Source organism: Rhincodon typus, chromosome 18 (genome assembly GCF_021869965.1).
Source record: "Rhincodon typus isolate 14 chromosome 18, sRhiTyp1.1, whole genome shotgun sequence".
Lineage (NCBI taxonomy): Eukaryota > Metazoa > Chordata > Chondrichthyes > Orectolobiformes > Rhincodontidae > Rhincodon > Rhincodon typus.
In genome coordinates, this window is record NC_063349.1 from 39,306,151 (window position 1) to 39,327,085 (window position 20,935).

The 20,935-nt window shown below is 39.1% G+C and overlaps 1 protein-coding gene across 1 annotated transcript in view; it reads left to right on the forward strand.

The window, feature by feature from the left end:
- lrriq1 (leucine-rich repeats and IQ motif containing 1) overlaps nt 1-20,935 on the forward strand; it is a 197,777-nt gene that overhangs the window by 18,886 nt on the left and 157,956 nt on the right. The window contains exons 7-10 of the mRNA XM_048607661.1: nt 5,679-5,753; nt 6,612-7,877; nt 11,545-11,697; nt 20,631-20,781. Of these exons, the coding sequence (XP_048463618.1) occupies nt 5,679-5,753; nt 6,612-7,877; nt 11,545-11,697; nt 20,631-20,781 (1,645 nt within the window). The remainder of the gene's footprint in view (nt 1-5,678; nt 5,754-6,611; nt 7,878-11,544; nt 11,698-20,630; nt 20,782-20,935) is intronic.

Here is a 20,935-nt window from a genome sequence, read left to right on the forward strand (position 1 = left end):
TCATGAAGAGGATGCAGTGGAAATTCACCGAGATGTTGCCTGGGATGAAAAGTCTATTATGAGGAGAGACTGGTTAGACAGAGTTTGTTTTCCTTGAAGCAGAGGAGGCTGAGAGGTTATCTGAGATTGGTATACAAAATTATGAGTGGCATAGATTGCGAGAATCTCTTCCCTATGGCAGACATGTCTAAGATCAGAGGGCATACGGTTAAGGTGAGGAGCAAGTAGTTTAGAGCAGACCTGAGAAAATTTTCTTTCACATAGAAGGTGGTAGATGTATGGAACATTTTGCCTGAGAGGGTGTGGAGGCAAGTACTCTCGCAATATTTAAGAAGCATCTGGATGAGCACTTAAAATGCCAGGGCATGGTAGTCATGGGCCACATAAAGGTGGGATTCATGTGGTTTGGTTTTTGTTGGTCAGCATGGACATGGTGGGCTGAAGTGCATGTTTTTATTCTGTATGACTCTTTGACTCCAAGGGCTACTCGTTAAGGAAGTGGTTCTTACTCCCTGGAGACCACTGGAAAACCAGTCCCAATATTGCTGCGATTGGCAGATGAAGACCTTCATTGAGCAGGCTATTACCCCATTGAAGATGTGGTACAGATGCCTTGACAACTTGGAAGAAGTGGTCCAGTGCTCGCCTAGAAGAATGTTGAGGATAATGGTCATTTGCATGCTCCACAATATGGCACAGTGTGGAGGGTCATTTACATTGAGGAGACAGGCCAGTGAAAGGCGAATATCAGAGGAGGAGGTTGACAGGATGAAGATGACGCCATTGACACCAATGGAGATGCTACCAAGGGTGTTGGTGACAATGCAAGATATCCTGAGGGACAGACAAATGTACTCATTGACAGCGTCACACAAGATAGCTTTGTCAGAAGAGGCATCTTAAAATATAGTCGATTTACCTAAATAACTTTGAGGATCTCAGCACACAACCTGCAACAAGTCACCCTTGAGCCGTTGCTACATAAATGTCCAAATGTCCAAATGTCCCTTAAGGTTAGGGCTGCACATCATCCAGTGGATGCCCATCCCCAATGATAGAATGCCAACAACAACGCTTAACAGTCAATGTTATCAGCATGGCTGAATCCTTCATCATCATCACCCTTGAATTCACTGTTATCCACAGATTTCTTTGAATTATCCTTTCAAAATATGAGACAACTTTATACCTACAGCATCCCTCACAACCTCTCCTCCTCTGCAGGTCATATGCAATAATTGCCTTTCATCTACACAGGAAAAATTTAATTCTGTTTCTAACTTTGAAATCGTCTACTGTTCTTATTTCAAATGATCCCATGTTATCTTACTAACCAGACTGCCAACAAATATTCAACTACACACTGGCAACAATGCAAGCAAGACGACATCCAGGGGGTTGTTTATACTGGGCCAGAAACATGATCCACTTTCCACATCATTCTGGCCAATTTCTGCCTTCAGTCTGCTTCTGGAGTCAATGGGCTCAACACGATCTCACAGCCCACTGCCTCAGAGAGAACCTCTTCATTGAAATTTGTCTGTTTGGTCCAGAAATTTCCTGATTGTTGATAATTTTCTTTCTCAGGGTGTATGTGTTCTTCCTCAGGATTCCTGCTGAAATAGTGTCTCACAGGCTATCTTAAGAAAACTTAAGAAGGCTGTTTGTTCACTATAAAATTCCTTGAAAGCTTTAAAAAGTATGTGGATGTGTTCTTGAAATGTCATAACATTCAAAGTTATTGGGCAGGTGTTGAAAAGTGGGATTAGTGTAGATAGGTGTTGGGTTTGATTTTTTTTTGTTGATGCAGAATTAATGGGCCGAAGGGCCCCTTCTGTACTGTAAGAATCTGACTTGTAAGCCCCTCTGAGGGCACATATGTAGTACGGCAGACACGTCATTGTAAATTCATTCTTACATTTGGAAATATATGTTCACTTTTTATCACCAGCTGTGTGAGAGAATGTCTGTCTAGCAGCAGCTTTAATTGAAGGTACGGAGCTGAGCGCTACAAAAGGTTTTGATTGTGTTAAGATGTGAATTCAGTAGCTCGTACAGCATGTACAGGGTACAGGAACTTCAAAGGTGCTTGCAATTTTGGCTATCAAACTGAATCTTTCCAGGCCGTAAAATATTGTTTGTGTTTCACAGCCATTTTTGTGGATTGATTCTTGATGTGGAATGATATGGTCAAGAGTGCTTTGGGCAAGGATTTGTGATTCTCGCAATGAGTTAATGCTGAAGGTTCAAATATAGCATTTAAGTGCTCACACTTTCACCTGAACTGTACAGGTATCTGTGGGGCCTCACATCACTCAAAAGTGAAGCCCCTCCTCTCATAAGAACACTTACCCTGCGCTCTGTGGATGGGGTGTCAGCTATTTTCAACTCCATCGCACACGTACTATTTGCATCATGATGGAAGGAAACAACATTGATGCATCATGCAGTGTATCTCATGCTCAACCTATTACTTTTAGTGAACCTCCAAAGGTACATACAGTATTCCCTCTTGGTACGCTTCCCTGTTAACCCTATCAGCTTTAAACTTCTCCATGTTCCCACCCAACCCATCTATCTAACTGTTCATCTCCCCATTTTATCCCCGAACCCATGTATATTGAAGCAACATAGCAGATATCATCATGCCCTGCCCCCATTGAAGCCAGGGTGATGTTGACCTGCTCCCCTCTCCCACATTACCCCTTTTCCTTCTATGCTGTATTGTCTCTGCCCTCTTTATACATTGAGTTGCCCATTTTCTCAAAGATTATACACTCTGCATCACTAAATGGTGCCTTCAAACCTCAACTGAATTCCCCAACATCTCTTTTGCAGCAATGGCTCCTGATAACTTCCACTTGACTTTTGTGGTTAAACCCCCTTGACCGATTTTAGACAGACAGCCCCAACTGATGACTGATCAAACCCCAGACTAATCTCTGTGCAGCTTCTTGATTGATTTCCCAGTTTGCACTGTTGATTTGATTTGATTTGATTTATTATTATCACTTATATCTAAATACAGTGAAAAGTTTTGATTTGCATACATTAAAAACAGATCATAACATACAAAGACACAAAGATCATAGCGTGATTAAACAGAGCAATACAAAATTACGGCCGCAAGGAAGGTGTACAAATGCAAGATCAACATTAGATTTGAAATATGAGAGGTCAGTTCAGAAGTTTAATAACAGGTAGGGATGTCTAATAACTGTGGGGATATCTAATAACAGCGGTCAGCCCTGTATACCCAGACTGACTGTGCTCAGGTCCTGGACTGATATTGGAGGATACACTTAACTTACTGTGCCAGGAACCCTTGACTGAAAGATGCCTCCTTTCACTTTACTCTGACTGCTCCCTTTAGATTTCAAGACATGACCATTTGCTTGCTGTAAATGCAGCGTGTTTGTTGCGTGTGCTGTTGGCAAGTGATACTGATGTGAGATTGCTGTTGCATGGTAAGGTACAGCTACATGTTCACCCCCTTCACTGATGATTACTGACAAATGTGACAAGCTTTGTAACTGCACTAAACGGCAAGGCAAGGAAGAGTATTGTGAAGTTTTAGATCCAGCTCAGGTGACAAAGCACGAGAAAACAAGGCAAGGTAATGAGTATCCAAAAAGGCGCATGAGAGTGAGCACTAAGAGAGTAAGTGAAGATCCCTGAGATGGATCCTGATCCAATCCATGAGATTGGCCCATGTTGGGAATTGTCGCTGTTTAGTTTCTATCCGATGGTGGGGAATGGATAACTGCGTATAAATGAGGCAAGATTAACTGATAATGAGATGTTGATTGATGCACATAGGCCCCTTGCTGCCCTAATGGTGAGAATCTTATCTCGTTGTTCAACACTCGGTTGGATAGTGGAACATTTTGCTCTTGATGTTAAGAAGCTCCTCACTGCCCACCTCATGCTGTTTTCCCACCTTTCTTGCCAATGTAATCATAGATTAACCAAATTCTATTTGTTTCTTGGGATCCAAAAGTTTTGTGATCTGCAGTTAGTTTTAGATCACCTGATCCACTGTTGTTGTCCACCTAGAATGGTTGGAAGTCTAAAGCCTTTGCTCTACAATATGAGATAAATGATGGGCATTTCCACCTAGTTGTGGTTCATTGATTTTTAGGCAGCTCCCTCTGTTGTGTTTCAACTTCAGAGACCAGGAGTCTGGATGTCCATTCATCCAGAGTCTTTTGAGTCTTGGATTAGTCCACAAAAAGTGGTTCCTAACACAAAGGTACGTTATGTCTTGATACGTTGAAATGATAGGTGTATGATTTGTACATATTAATATAATTTTATGAATTTTGATTTCAAATTGGACGGTGATAGATATTGATTCCTTCTCTTCAGCATTTTTGTTTGAAGATAAAATAAGATCAAAGAGTTCTTCTGAAGCCGTGACTAAATCCAGCAATTCGTTAGCAAATGGGTGACCACAGACCCATATTCATAGAAAGATCTTTATACTGTTGCGTTTACAGCAAAAATGGTAAACATTTAAGGCCAATAGCTTCGCTTTCAGTTCAGAAGGATCAAGGATGACCAAATATTCTTTCAATTAGTTCAGAAGATACCAGGGTTACATTTAGAAGCAAGTTTAGTTTCCCTCTTAGAATGAGTTTTTCAGGGAACAAATCACCTCAGCAGAAGGGTTTAATTGGTAAAGGTTCCAAACCAGGAGTGGTTGATTAGGAAATCTGCAAATTGCTGAATAGAGAATGTTTAGACTCTCAGATTTGTGGAAAAGTTCATGTCACCAGATTTTGAAAAGATGGATGGAATTTTCAGGAGCCAGTTAAATGAAACCATGAAGGTTTGAGGTACGAGTGTAAATTCTCTGCATTTAAGTCTTTGTAAAAGGTAGTAAAGGAAACTGGTTAAAATTATTTTCCTGTGTGATTTTCCTGTTGCCAACAATATTCTATATTGAGATAGCGTGTTTTCTTCTTTATGATAAACATATTCTGTTGTTAAAGAAAATCCGCAGCCTTGTGTGGTTATGTTTCAGTGACTAACCACCCACATTAACTAACAAAACAGAAAAAAACCCTGTGATCTTTCAAGCAGGTATTCATTAGGGAGAGATAGTAGGAACTGCAGATGCTGGAGATTTCTGAGATAACAAGGTGTAGAGCTGGATGAACACAGCAGGCCAAGCAGCACCAGAGGAGCAGGAAAGCTGACGTTTCGGGCCTAGACCCTTCTTCAGAAAAGATCTGACTTGTCCGCTAGTATCATCAGCAGGGATCATAGCAATGTTTATTTAGGCTTGGACTTCCCCACCCTGTTTCTGATTGTTTGATGAGTAGCTTGCAGAGACTTCAGTAGCTTCTGTGGAAATTTCAATAGTCACTTGGCCTTTCAGTAGCTTCTTAGCCATTTGGTAATGCCCACCATTTCAAAGAAAAACACAGTTCCAGAAAGGTATCTGCACAGACAGTCCATGTTTAGGCTATGAATAGGATGTGGTTTTACTCAGCATGACAGTGGAGATTTTGTTTATTTAGTTTTCGACTAAATCCTTGAACATGGTTGAAGAAAGATTGTTTTGTGATCGTGTGAGAAATTGCAAAATACTAGATGGTTTTCTGATAAGAAAGCTAACTGTAAAACTGCACAACTTCATTTCGGTAGATTGTTATGTTATGCACTTTGTTCAGCAACAACAGGCTCAGCTGGAAAAGAAAATCAGAGAAGAACAAGATGCTTGGGAACGAGAGTTGAAGGAACACGAGGTGAGGGATCAAAGTCATGTTTTTGTGACTTTGTTTTTTCCTTTGGTTGCTTTAAATGTGTTTTAGTTTATTTTGTGATTCCAATTTGAATACAATGAATAATCATATGTATATGGTTAATGTTTGTTTAAATTCCAAAATTATCTTTGGTGATAACTTATGACAAAACTCACATCAAGAAATCCACATTTAACATCACAATTTTGAACCGTACATCTAACTCACATTTCTGTACCTCTACCGCAGCTGCAGTACGAAAAGAAAATGTGGAATATCAATTACAGTTGCACTTCCAGATCCAACCTATCAAGCCTTTTGTCCAGCTATTCAGTACCCTGGTGGCTGGTCACTCAGAACCAAAATGCTTTTGGATGAAGAAACATGTTTGCGATCTATGCCAAGGAAACGTTTTACCTAAGTTAAAATAAGAGAGAATCAATTAGTTTAATTGTAATCATATTAATTTGCATAATTTTGGTCCCACAAAAACTTACATGTTGATTATTTCAGAATTAGGTTTATATATTACTATATGGTAATATCACCATATTACCAGAGGGCTGCTGTCTCATTGGAGCAAGAAATGACTGGTGGTGTGTTTAACCTGAGGGTCACCACACCTCAGGTGTTGGGAGAGGTTGAGAAGGAGAAGGTGCGGGAATTAAATTCATACAGTTGGTGTCACTCTGCATTGTCAATCACCTATCCAGCCAACTGAGCTGGCTGATGAAACCTTGATGTTGCACTGGAGCCTTTTATTGCATCTTAAGATAAAATAAGAAACTATTTTTATGTTTTCAATTCTGAGTAAAATGATTTTTGGGCATACAGTAACATGAGCTTGACTTAAATTTCTAGGCATTAATGCAAGCAATGCAAATTAAGATGAATGAAGTGCGAAGAGTCTTTGAAGAACAGCAAAATAAAGAGAAAATACGACTGAAAGAGCTTCGAAACAGAGCATCAACAACAATTCAGGCAAGATTTCGGGCATATTTAGTGAGAAAAAGGTATACACCAATACTGAAGGAAAGGCGGGATGAAAGGAAGAGAAAGAAAGACCTGGAGTTAAGGATGGCACAAGAAAAAAGAGAATTTGAAGAAAAAATCAAAAGAAAATTAGAACAGAAACGGAGAGAAGAGGAGGAGGGAAGGAAGCAGAAGGAAGTTGAACAGTTACAAAGGGAAGAACAGAAAAAAAGACAGATTGAATATGAGAAGAAAAAGGAACAGGAACGACAAAGATTAGACAAGGAGAGACAACAAAAGTTGGAGAAACTCCAAAAATTGCGAGAAGATGAAAAAAGAAAAGAGCTGCAGAGAAAGAAAAAAGAAGAAAAGCAAAAAGAAATAGAACATAAAAAGGAAGAGGAAAGCAAGTTCTTAGAAAAAGAAAATAAAAAGATGGCGTTAAACCAGACAGATAACAAAGAAATTGAGAAGGAACATAAGCCGCAGCTAGTTGAAGAAAGAAGTTTTAATTCCAACACGAATAAGGAAGCTAAACATGATGATAACAGTTCAGAAACTGTGAGTATTCCTCTGATTGAAAGTAGAGAATTCCTTCAGAATATAGAGGAAGATAGTACTCTGGTAAGTGACAGTCAAGATGTCAGCCAATGTATAGTTGCAATGGCTACAGATACAAACCTCAAAGAGAAGCCTCCAGCTGAAGAAATAGTGGAAAGTACTGCAGAGAGTACATTTGCAATAGAATGCAATAACCCAATGCCTAAAGACAGTAGCTTTCTGCAAAAAGGCAGTATACGTGCAGTTATTGATAGGGACCCCGGTCGGCTATCAGATGAAGGAAAATCAGTATTAAATAAAAGTAGTATCAGCTTACATAAGGAAGATCAGATTGATGCTTACAAAGTAACTTCAAATACGGATCATAATTTCGAGGAGAGTTTCTTAGTCACCGGACTCATCCTACCTCACCATGTTGAGCAGAAGAGACTAAATTGGATGAAAATGTGTACACCTTGGTCCAAAATTCGCAGAGAAAGCCAGTTGAAGACAGTGAAGCAACGTGTCAGACTTCAGAATACTCCTGTCAACCAACTGCCTCCTCTGAGTCCTGAAATAATACTACAGTCAGGAGTTTGGACTTCACTTCAGCAGGTACATTTTATACTTTATGATTGGTGCACCCTAACAGTATTTTAATGAGTTATTTTTTGTTCATGTATCTGTTTTGAAAATGTATTTTACTATTACACCCCTTTTAAATAAATCTTGTTACAAGCTTGCTGCAGGGTAGTTAAATGTTAATATGTTTGTCAGAGTGATTCTTTATTGTTTTTTAATGTTCCTTTACATTTTTATGGAGACATAATCAGCCTCTGCAAAGGAGACAGCTTTCAGACCGCAAACACATTTTGTGGGAAATTAAAGACGTGAGTCTGTGTTGGGCTACTTTTTTCCCATCTATATTGTGCCACTCGTTTCATGTTGTGTCACTAGTTTCCTCCAGTGCCTTCTGGGTGGTAACTGGGAATCTTGCAAGAATGAGGAAAAAAATACCCTTTGCAATAGAGAATTATGATCAGATTTTACTAGAAAAAGGACAAATTTCATTCCTTATGGTTCTCACTAGTGTTTCCTCTGATATCATTTCCTGAAGGCATTCACTTGTTGGGTATATGGTGACAGTGAGTATCTGGTACCTCACCTGGGTGTCCACTATTTATTTACAAGTTTTCAGCAGGCTTTTGAATTGAAAATATTACAACTAATCCTAACCATACAACAATGTGTGAATTTATAGCAAGGATTCGCAAGTCCTTATTAAAAGCATAAGCATGTGCTGACTTTCCCTTCTTGAAACAAGGGCTGCTGAGGTCAATTGTTGTGCTCCTATTGTCATTTGACTGAAATCAACACAGTTAAGTGTGAATTACATTGAATCCTTCTTTGTCCTAATTGTTGTGCTGTACAGAGTCACTGGGGAACCTTTGATTCTGTATGGTTAAACATCTGGATTAGCAAATGGAACTCTGAACTAAGTAGTTCAATTCAGTACTACAGGACTATCATGAGATTTAAATACAAACCTGCAGGCATTTGTCGTCTCCACATTATGGGTAATTTTGCACCAATTTAAAACTTAACACCAGAATTGTTCACTTCAACAATTTATACAAAACATATGGATAGAGTCCCCTTATTCTGCATTTCATTCATTTGCCAATGAAAAGTCTACAGTTAACTTAGCTCAATATAAAAATGAGAATTCCTTTGTGTGTTTTATACCAATTGTAGTTGTCCTTAAGTGGTAAACATTTGGAAAACCTATTCTGAAGCTTATTCTTTTTAATCAGTGAAAAAGCCTAGGGCGATTGAGAATGTTTACAGCTGGCTCTGGATATTACCACCCCCATTCCCTAGTGTAACAATCATGGCATTGCTGAAATAAACAGACATCAAAGTATGTAACTACAGATTTATCAAAATGTGGGAGAGTGCTTTTGTCAAAAGACAGTATAACTCTGCAGAGAATTTTGATCAATTCTTTAGATAGTGTTTGCTGAAATCTGGAGGATTTCCCACATCTGTGTTTTAAAATATGTGATGTAATTCCCTGCACTTATTCCTATGGCATCATTAAAGCAATCTAAAAGGAATGTGCTAGACTTTTGTGTTAAGTAGATATTTCATTGGCGACCATATTTATATAGGTTCATTTTTTTCGGTACAGCAGGGACATTTTGAATCCTATTACACAGTACTGATGTGAAAGTTGTTCACTAGTCAAGCTATGGTGTTGACTGCAGGGAAAAAAGAGCCTGTTTTGCTTAGAAAACAGCACTGACCATTTTATTTTGTTGTATCAAAAAATGTGATGAGTGAAATTAGTATTTGCCAGTAAAGTGGTACAAATGCCTGGTCAAATGGCAGCCTTTTGTACCCTTGCCTATTTTAATTGCTCATTGAAATTAAAGTCAAACTTGGGTTGCCTGATCCGTCCAATTGACAAAGATCAATTTCATATTCTATGTTATATGTTACCTTTACACATTGAGTATTTTAGGTTTTGGGAATAGGTGGCATGAAGTTAATGAAGATGCTGCTAGTAAAAAATTTGAGTATTACTGAAAAAAGAGACACGCTGTCAAAGCATGTCTTCGTGCACTCATCAGAACAGAGGCAAAAATATTTCGGAGAGGCAATGGCCTAGTGGTATTATCACTGGACTGTTAATCCAGAGACCCAGATAACGGGGACCCAGATTCAAATCCCACCACGGCAGATGGTGGAGTTCGAATTCCATAAATTTCTGGAATTAAGAGTCTAATGATGACTGTGAATCCATTGTCAATTGTTGGGAAAAACCCATCTGGTTCACTAATGCCCTTTAGGGAAGGAAGCTGCCATCCTTACCTGGTCTGGCCTATATATGACTCCAGACCCACAGCCATGTGGTTGACTCTTAACTGCCCTCTGGGCAATTTGGAATGGGCATTAAATGCTGCCTTAGCCAGTGACACCCTTATTCTATTAATGAATAAAAAAACAATTAAATGTCAAAGGGAACCACGATTATATTTGCCAGTGAATGTAAGCTTGCAGCAAACAGTACTGAAGAATTCATTAGCAGATTTCTCAACTTGCTCCTCGAGGAAAGGGAACTTATTTGACTGCTCCATTTCAAAAGTAAACTTGAGCACTGGGTATTTTTTAGTGGATGCATCATTAGTTAGGCTCACAGAAGCAGACAAAAGGCTGAACCTTTGGAAGGGAAAGCTTCCAAAGAGGAGATATTTATTTTGTTTTAGTGAAGGTTAAGTTTCTGCTCAATGATTTGGAAAGGGAAAGCCTTGTTTTGTCCTCAGTGGGGATAGTGGAGGTTTGCTCTCAGTATTGGGGTAGAAGGCTGAGTTTTCCATCTGTGATGTTGGGGAATCCAATGATGGGCTGGTGGAGGGGTCATTTTCCAGACAGGATATGGTGGAAATGGAATTTGATAATCTATTTGTTCTGTCGGTGGCTGAGAATGCTGAATCTACCTTCAACGAAGTCGACTTTCTACTGAGATCAGAGTTCGACATGCAGATTTCACTCCAGTGACTGGGATTGGTGACATCAGTGTGGGAAATGGAGGATTCATTTATGCTTTTGGTGCAGTGCAGTGCAGTCTAATGGAGTGCTGTGACTTGATTTAAGCTCAGAGGGGAGGTGTTTTGATCACAAATTCTGTTTATTGGTGAAGTGAGGAGGTTTCTCATTTCCAGTAGATGACGGGAAGGTTACCCTAATAATACTGTATGTGCTCCCACAAATTTGTGGGGTACCCTTCAGTCGCGACAAATTGACCTGGTACGAAAACGACATGTATGTCCTTTCAAAAATTGAGTAACATTGCAAAATTCAATTGATAAGATTCTTAATTGAAACCTTCAGGATAACATCTTAGATGTGCCACAGATTGGATCTTGTAGGTGTTCAAAACATGTGACAATTCAATTATATTCTGAGGGCCGCGACTTGTTTTGGTTTGCCATTTCCTGTCCCAGTGCTAGGTTTACCGCCAGCTTTGAAATTGATTTCATACATAGTTGAAAGAATTTATTGGGGGCTAAAAAAGAAGGATTTCATTTTTATTTTGGAAATAACTGACATCATCAAATCTAAATGTTTAAAGTTCCTGGGGATCTAGATTTGAACGTGGAAACCAAGCCGAGTAGCAATCACACTGACAAATTCAGCTTCTTCCGTAATATCTCTTGCAAAATTTAGGAATGCTGTTTAAGTAATACGCCATATACTAAAACTCCTTTATTGAATATAGGTTAGAACGGTCACTCTTCAAGATTTACCTGGTTTCAGCCTATCCACATTTTCACAATGCCTTCATCTCAAGTCACTAACACTTCGAAACTGTGGATTAGAGACATTGGAAGGTATCAATAATTGCAAAGGTTTAAAGTACATTGATATGCAGGTAAAAAAAAAAGTTGCTTTTGAATAATTATTATTACAGTCTTTAATTGTGCATTGTCCTTGCTCTTATTGTCCACATTTATTGAAGTATTTCCTGTTACACTTGATAGTATTGTTCACACTTAAATCACACTTTCAATTGATTTAAGTATTAGATTGATAAAGCAGCAGCAAATCACAATTAAACAATATCTCATAGATAGAAGTAAGTGTTTATTTTTTGCTTGTGTCTGCTAACCTTGACAACATTTTTGCTTCCTAAAGTGATGCTAGGGATTTAAAAGTAAGTACTAAGTTATTGAGTCGGTAAACCCATGGACCAGCGAGTCTTGGGATGAAATGAATTAATACTTCCATTTTGTTTTCACAAGCAAGTGTCCCTCAGCAACTGCCCTGTAATTTGCCAGAGGATAAGCCTATTTAGAAAACATTCCTTTAGAGTACACACATTAGCCTTAACGGAACAGGTTTTCCTCAGCATAGTTATAGCTTGGCAACAATTTTCTTCAAAGTAGTCCCTTAAATATTTGGAAAGGTGTGAGATGAAACTGTCTCCTTACTGTATAATACATTGGCACAGATCTCCCAGTCTCTGGATGGCTGGAAACCAGACATTCCCTGGAAAATGTGCATTCAGGCAAGGTAAAAGTCCTGATGCACTGATTCTATGGGAAATGCCAGGATGTTTAAGCTTCTGATGGGCGATCACCTGGCATTTGGAGCCATTGTACTCCCTCCTCCATCTTCTACTCTGGAACCAAAGCGACAACAACCAATTCCTCCCTCTCCCACTAGTCCAAACCTTTCCTTGCCTATTTCCAGACCTGACCTCATCCTACCACACCCCACACCACCCTGGTACCCAGATGCGTTACCCACTTGGCATCAGTCCCACCCAAAATGCCACCAGTACTTCCCCACCTACCTGCCGTCTGTACCCCTCAGCCACTTACCATCCTACTCTATCTCTCACTTGCCTTCTCTTGAAAGTTGTCAATGTGCCTTCAATATCGTTATATCTTGTTAGACGGCAGTTAGTGTTGAGAAAAGGGGTGGGGTTTCAATACCAATCCACTTTGCTGCTGGCTGCGTGGAATCCTGGCCTGGACTAGACTTCAAGTTGGAAGGCTCCTAGCCTGGAAATTTGAACGGTGAACTTCTCCAAAGATAAGTGTGTATTTCTTTGTATAATCTGAGTTGAAAATAAGGTTTCAGCATATCTGGGTCATTGTGCTTAAAGTTATATCTTCATAAAACAGTTTACCCTTTGTAAGCAATACAGCTGCTATTTCACAATCAAATCTTATATTTTAATTGCAATTTCAAATATAATGCCTCTAAATCTTAATCATAAATATGGCACCTTCAATGTAATAACCTGTCCCAAATGACTACATGGGATTTTTATCAAAGAGTCCTATTCTTAGCCCTCACTGTAATGGGAATATGTTGACTGAAAGCCAGCAGAGTCTCAAAAAGAAGTAGGACAATGGAAGTCAGAAGGGAGCATTCACTAGCGTAATTATTCAGCCTTTGCTTCCAGGTAAGACTAATGAAGCTGTGGCCTGAGTGCAAGCATTAGGTTAATACATGCAAGACAATTCTATTTTTCTTTTCAGAGCTGCTGTACCGAAACCTCCTAACATAAGTTAGATTCAAAATATTTGGCCACCAGAATGTGAAACTTTCTTTGGCAGCCCGTACTAGTTAGACATATGATGTTAATATCAACTCTTGCCAATTTCTTTTTTTAAGTAATTAGTATACTTGTTGAATGCCAAGATCTCCACATGTAAAAGCCATGAAGTGTGTCAGTGCAGTTTGTTATGATAATGGTGTCAGGCCTCAATGGGGCAGGGCTGGCAATTCAGCCCTGGAGTTGTCACAGAAGTTAATACTGTTACCAAAGTACCTATTTACCTGTCATACAGATCAAAATTAGCAGAAATCATAGACCAGGCTTCTGTACTTAACACACACACACAGGCACACACAGAGGCCACAGTCCACAGGGTTCACTTTTGCTTGTCAGGATTTTCAGTTCTTCAGTCTCTCTTCAGGTTCTTTTCACTTTGCAAGAAGCACAGGAAGTTAGCACTTGAACTGCAAAGTCTCTTGGTTACTTGTTGAAGACCACAGCTTACAGCAACTGGTGAAGTAAAATAAACTGCCCCCTCTTCCAACATTAGGTATTTTACTGGAGAGAAAGATACACCATCTGCCCATGCAGCAGTCCCAAAGCTTCTGGCAGTATCCTTCATGCCCTCAAGCTGTTGTGTCCAGCAACCCAGGATCCAATCAAGCAATTATTTGGCTGATGCTATTTTGTTTGTGGAGTTGTGACCAGCAGTGAATACCCATCAACAGCCTGTTGCTGGTTGAACCTTGCTTTGTACGCACCACTGGTACCAGCTTGTCTGCAGGCATCCTCTCTACTGCTTGAACAAAGCAACGATGTAAACACCGCTTAGAATGACTTTCAATGACTTGCTTTTTAAAAGTTCATCAATTTTTTCCTTAGTCCTTTGCTGTAAAACATTCTTTTCTCCATCTCAGTCTACCTTTAGAAATTGTGAAAAATAAAAACATACGGACTTCAAAACTGTAGGCATGCACTAGTGATATTTAACTTCTGTCATCTGATTTGAATGTCTGAGACCTTAATGGACTAAAGTGATTTAAGGAAAAAAGGATAAATACTGGCCTAAATTAGTTGCTCTGACCTGATCACAGACTGAGGCGAGCTTTCTGAGATTTTCAAAACCTGTCTGCACTAAAATTACAGTTTCCTCCAAAGACAGTGAAATCAGATAACCAAGGCAGGAAATTTACATCTCTTGTTTTGGCAAAGATCTGTAGCTTGGGTTGTGGGTGAGGTTGTTGACTTGCTCGCCGAGCTGGCTTGTTCTCGTTATCACATTTCGTCACTATGCTGGGTGACATCATCAGTGGAGCCTCCGATGAAGCGGTGTTATTCTACTTTGCTTGGAATTTATACTAATATATGCAAGAGTAGAATAACGCCGCTTCATCGGAGGCTGCACTGATGATGTCACCTAGCGTGGTGATGAAACGTCTGAATGAGAACAAACCAGCTCAGCGAGCAAGTCAACAACCTCATCTCTTGTTTAATCACACTTGTATGATAAGTTTGTATAATGGGAGATTAAAAGTTACTTCTGTATTGTTCAGTTTGGAAGAAATACAAGTACAAATTGACTATATCAATAACTGCTTTGAGCATCAAAGCAGAGAGCGAAAAGAAATATGAATTGATAACAACAAAACTCTGGAAGCTTTTCTTTCCTTATCTCTCTCAACCTTAAATTCAGTATCCAGTGAAAAAGTAACTTGTGATAACAATCATTCACTGAGAACATAAAATCTACAAACTTCACGACGTTAAACAATACAAGTCAACACTTAAACGATTTAGCCCCAGGTTTAACATCTTACACCTTAAGGACTATAAAAATATTAAACTGCAATTGCCTTCAACTTCCTGTCTTTATTATATGCCTTCTTCCCCCTTTAAACTTGTTCCCTGTGTTTGTGTATATCTTTGGTGGCATATTTTTGTTGTTTTGTCAAGATTAGTAGGTGGTAAAATTATTTTTTCCTACACTGAAGAAAGCATTGTAACTTGCTTCTTCATTTTAATCTAGTTAATTATGTTTTAATTGAAGTGTGATAGCTGTGTGTTATAAATAAAACGATTTGCCCACTAATTGAGGTGAGTTTATAAAGTGGGGAGCTGATTTTTATCTCCTCACACAGATGTAACAATTTTTACCATGTGAAAATTGAAGGAGACATTCAATAAACTGGAATTTATTTCTCTCAATAGCATATTTGAGGTTTGTGGACCTTAATCCCTACTTTCATGCACAATCTCAACCTGTCTATGTTATAGTGAGGAAAGGGGTCTCTTCAATGTCTTTTTGCATGCTGCTTCAATCATCTCAGAGTCAGTGTGGTGAACCTTCACTGAACTTCCTGTATGGCAAATATATGTCTCCTTAGGCAAAGGACTAGAATTACACAAGCTACTTTGAGGTGGCACAGTGGTTAGCATTGTTGCCTCACAGCACCAGGGACTGAGGTTCAATTCCAGCCTTTGGCAACTGTGTGTGTGGAGTTTGCACATTTTCCCTGTGTCTGTGTGGGTCTCTTCCCACAGTCCAAAGATGTGCAGGTTAGGTGGATTGGCCATGCTAAATTGCCCTTTATATCTAGGGTGGGAAAGGGTAAGGGGTGGATCTGGGTGGGATCCTCTTCAGAGGGTCGGTGTGGACTCAATTGGCTGAATGGCCTTCTTCCACACTGTAGGGATTCCATGATTCTCCATGTGAGATCTCATCTGTTCTATCCAATTGAAACAAGATCGCTTTGCTCATGTACTAAAATCCTTTTGCAATAAAGACTTTCTGTTTGCCTTTTGAATTGCTTGCTGCACCTGTGTACCAGCTTTTGGTAATTAATGAACCTAGGTCACTTTTGGCATCATACTTTCCAATCTCTCACCAGTTAATAAACACTCTGAACCTTTGTTCATCTACAAAAGTGGATAATCTCTCACCCATCCACTTTATATTTCATGCCATGCTCTTGCCAATCACCCTGCCTGTCAAAACCCCTTTGAGACCTTTTTGCTCTCAGCTCACAGTCCCACCAAGATTTTCTTAATCATCTACAAATTTAGAAATATTGTAACTGGTCCCCACATTCAAATCATTAATACAGACTGTGAATAAATGGAGCCCAAGTATTGATCCTTGGAGTACCCCACTGGTTACGGTCTGCCAACCTCCCCAGAATGACTCATTTGTTCCTACTCTCTGCTTCTTGCTTCTAAACCAATCTCCAGTCTGTGCTAGTATACTATCTCCCATCTGATGAGCTTTAATTTTGTGTACTAAACTCCTCTTTGTGACATTATCAAAAGCCTTGTGAAAGTTGATAAATATCACAGCCCGTGGTTCTGCTTTATTGACTCTACTAGTAACATTCTCAAAAATACTGTCAGATTTTTCAAACATGATGTTCACTTCATAAATCTATGTTGACTATCCAACGAAACAATTATTTTCTAAATATCCGTAATTACATATTTTATAATAAATTCTAGTATTTTTCCTACTACTGATATCTGGCTAACAGATCTGTAGTTTCCTGTTTTCACTCTTTTTTTTTCATAAGTGAGGCTACATTTTGCAGTCTCCCTATCTCTAGCACTGTTGCAGAATAGAATTTTGAAAGAACATCTCCAATATGATATCTCTCTAACCATATCTTTCAACTCTCTTGGGTGAAGGTCAAGAGATTTGTCAACTTTCAGTCCCATTAATTTCTTTTTGCACTAATAATATCTTTCATTTTCACACACTCTAACTAGATACTTGGATTTGAATTATTTCAGGGAATCTCCTTGTATCTCCCTCGGTGAAGACAGACACAAAAGCATCTTCTCTGCCATTTCTCTATTTCTGAATATAAGCTCTTCTGTCTCTGCCTGTAAGGGACCTATATTTGCCTTTGCTAATCTTTCCCTTTTTACATACCCAAAGCATTTTTACAATCTATATTATGGTTCTTGCTGTTACATTCATAATCTATCCATTTTTTAAAAGAAAAATCAATTTCTTAGTCTTCCTGTGCTGAATTCTAAGATTCTTCCAATTGTCTGCCGTTTTTGTAAGCCTTCTCCTTTGATCTCATACTTTTTTGACTTGCCCTGTAACCATGGCTCCCTTGCTTTTACAGTTGGGTATTTTTCCTTATTAAAAATTAATTGTTAATTTTTAAAATATTAGTCATTATCTATGTACTGTGAAATGTTTTCTGTTTTTTTTCAATCTAGCACTGTCAACTTCCCCTTTTCAACATCATAATTGCCCTTGTTTAGATTTAAGAAGCCAGTTTCAGGTTGAGCCACTTTTTTTAAAACAATGAAAAATCTACCATACTATGGTCATTATTCCCCAAAAGTTCTTTTACAACACTAATATTAATTATTCCTTTGTTGTTGCATAGTACTGCATCAAATTGAAACCTGTGAGTTCATTAGTTCCTCAACATACTGCTCTAGAAAACAGTTTCAATCAAATTCCAAAAGTTCTTCCTCCACAGCATTGGTGCTTATTAGATTTACATGTGTAAATTGGATTGAAGTCAACCCTTGCTAATTTATACTATGCTGTACATTACCACTACTGTTTGGTAATCTATGACCATTCCTGTTGATGTTTCCTGTCCCTTGCTGTTTCTTAGCTCCACCCTGTTTTAAGACCCTGTTTTTCTGATCTGAGATCCTCTCCCTGAATACACTAATCCCTTCTGTTATTATTAGCACCACCTCACCTCCTTTCCTTTATGGCTATTGCTTCTAAATGCTGAATATTTTTGAATTTTCAGTCTTATGTCTCTGTAATGAGAATTAAATCAGACCTTTTGGCTTTTAACACCGTCAGTTGACAGTCTTGTTGTGAATGTTGCATACGTTCAGATTGAGTGCTTTTAATTTTGCTTTTTTCACACTATTCTACAATTTCACCCTGGTTGATTCTAGCACTTGTGTCTGCTGCAGTATACTTAAATATACGTCTTTGCTAGTTCCCATAAATTAGCTTTGATTTTTGTTCTTTACTAATTCACTCTTAGGATTCCATTTCCCTGACAAACTAACTTAAATTCTCCCAATAGCAACAGTAACTCTCCCATGAGGATAATAGTGTCAGCCTTGCTAAGGAGCAACCCATCCTTCCTGAACTGGTGCCAGTCCTCCCTTCAGCACCATTTTTCCAGATCTGTGTTCATTCACTCAACCTTCCTATTTCCGTACTCACTAGCATACTGAAACAATCCTGAGATTAGGGCCAAGTGGTTTTGTTTTTCAGCCTCTTGCTTAGTTCTCTAAATTCTACTTTCAGGATCCCATCCTTCTTTCATCTATGCCCATTCATGCTAATGAGCTCTGGTTCTTCATGCTCCCCAAAATAGTGCTCTTTAGTTGCTCTATGTGACATTCTTGATCCTGGCACCAGAGAAACAACATACCATCCTGGAGTCATGTTCACAGCCACCAAAATGCCTTCATATTCCCCCAACAACTGAATTACTGATCACTATTGCCCTTCCACACTTCTTTCCTACAGCCTGTGTAGCTGAGCCATTGCAGTGCCACACCTAGGTTCCCCTATATTGCTCTGATGAACTATCTCCCTCTCCAGCATCCAAAATCGAAACCCAGTTAATGAGTGAGATGTTTCTGCGCACTCCTTCACTAGCTGCCTGATCTTTCTAGATTGCCTAGCAATCACCCATTGCCTCTCTGTTTGCACGGTTTTAATCTGTGACTTCATTATTCAATATGCTACCACCGCAGATTTCAGCTTCACTGATTCACTACAGTGACTTCATAACATGGAGCTCAGGTTTTTGCAGCTGATGACACATCTGGCGTTCACCATCATGTGATTATCCAGGCTGCATGAAATGTCCATGACTCCCCACATGACACAAGATGGGTATTCCATGGAGCTGAGCTGTCCAGCTATGCCTTAAACCTGCTTTTGGACTAAGTACTTTGGAGAGAAGAAACCAGAATTAAAAAAACAAAATTTTTCCAATCAGCTCTAATGAATCTAGCTCTGTCTCTGGCTGCCAGTTTGAGGATTTGTTTCTCTCCTGCTGTACTAGGTGATGTTGAGTCCCTGTCTTGGGGTGTTTGTCTCACCCACTCCTTTAGGTGCTCATGATCCTTCTCTCCCCGTTCGTCCAGATCCTGCCTGCTGCCTGTCTCAGTGTCTGCTTTTGCCGGTCCGTTAGGTTCTGCTACTTCTCGGGCTTCCTTCTCTAGCCTGTTCTAAGTGCTGCTGACTGCCTTTCTTGTTGTGTCCTCTTACCTACTTCCCTAGTACTGGATGAGCACAGATTTTCAGCCACATGGAAGGACCGAAACCATTGTCTTTGGATTTTGACCCATGCTCCCGAGCTAGCAATATTGTTTGCGACCTGAATGTCTTATCTGATGCCGTGTTGAGCTTCAGCTTACAATCATTACCTATTTCAACTTCTGTCTAGCTCTGTCCCTGCCTCAGCCCACACGGAAGTCTATGTCTCTGAACTTCACTATTCAAATGTATTGCTGGCCAACCTCCCTTCTTCTTTTCCTCTCCATAAATTTAAGCTTGTTGAAAGCTCTGCTCCCTATATTCCCTTTGTAAACCACTTGAAATCTACCCCTTTGACTATCCATATGGTCATCGGCTCCACTAGCTCTTTACGTGGCTTGGCGTCAGATTTTGTTCAGTAACAATTTTGTGAAGTGGCTTGGGATTTTGTCTTTTTTAAACCATGCTGCTGGTGCTATATGAATACAAATGTTTTCCTATGACTGCCCTTCTGCTGCTGATAAATAAAATGCAGAGATCCCAGTTTCTATATTTTTTCAAGAGAAATTGTTGATTGAAAACACCAATTAAGGCTAAGAATGTGTGGAAGGGGCATTCTAAGTATTGATGCAACTGATTAGGTGCTAAACATAACCTTAGCAGATTATTCAAATTGTGGATAAAAAAGTACAATACATACAGTTTCCATTTTGAAAATAAGGATACTAGCTAAAATAATATCGTTGATGCCTATCTCTGAGGTGCCTGCAATGCATTGGTTTTAGTTTATTCAACAATCCCCTTGCAAAACTATAGACTAGAACCATAGAGTTCTGGTTCTTTCTAAAGGCAAATAAAATGAGAATTGACCATATTCTTGAACAACCAACATAGTAACGGTTCTGATTTGTTCACTCACAAAATGATCATTTTATTTTACCAATGAAAACCTTATATTGCATAAAGCTACTCTGACAATATCCTATAACTATAATAAAAATTATATGTTGATTAATATTGAATGTTGTACTTTTTCACTTAGGAGAATAAGATCAAGACTATCCACTGTCTCGAGTTAGAAAATCTGTGTATTCTTCTGCTCAGCCACAATCAGATAACATCTATGTATGGTCTGGAGAACTGCAGCAACCTCCAAGTCCTTGAATTATCACACAATAACATCACTAGGATAGGTGAGCATTTTATGGTTGTTACTCCTCTGTTTGTACCTGCAGTGTGCTCTCATTTCAGTTTTGAAGCTCTCACAAAAGAATACACTTGTACCAAATTTGTATAATGCAATCTAGACCCCTGACACACAAGTTGCTGAGTATCATTACCATTTCC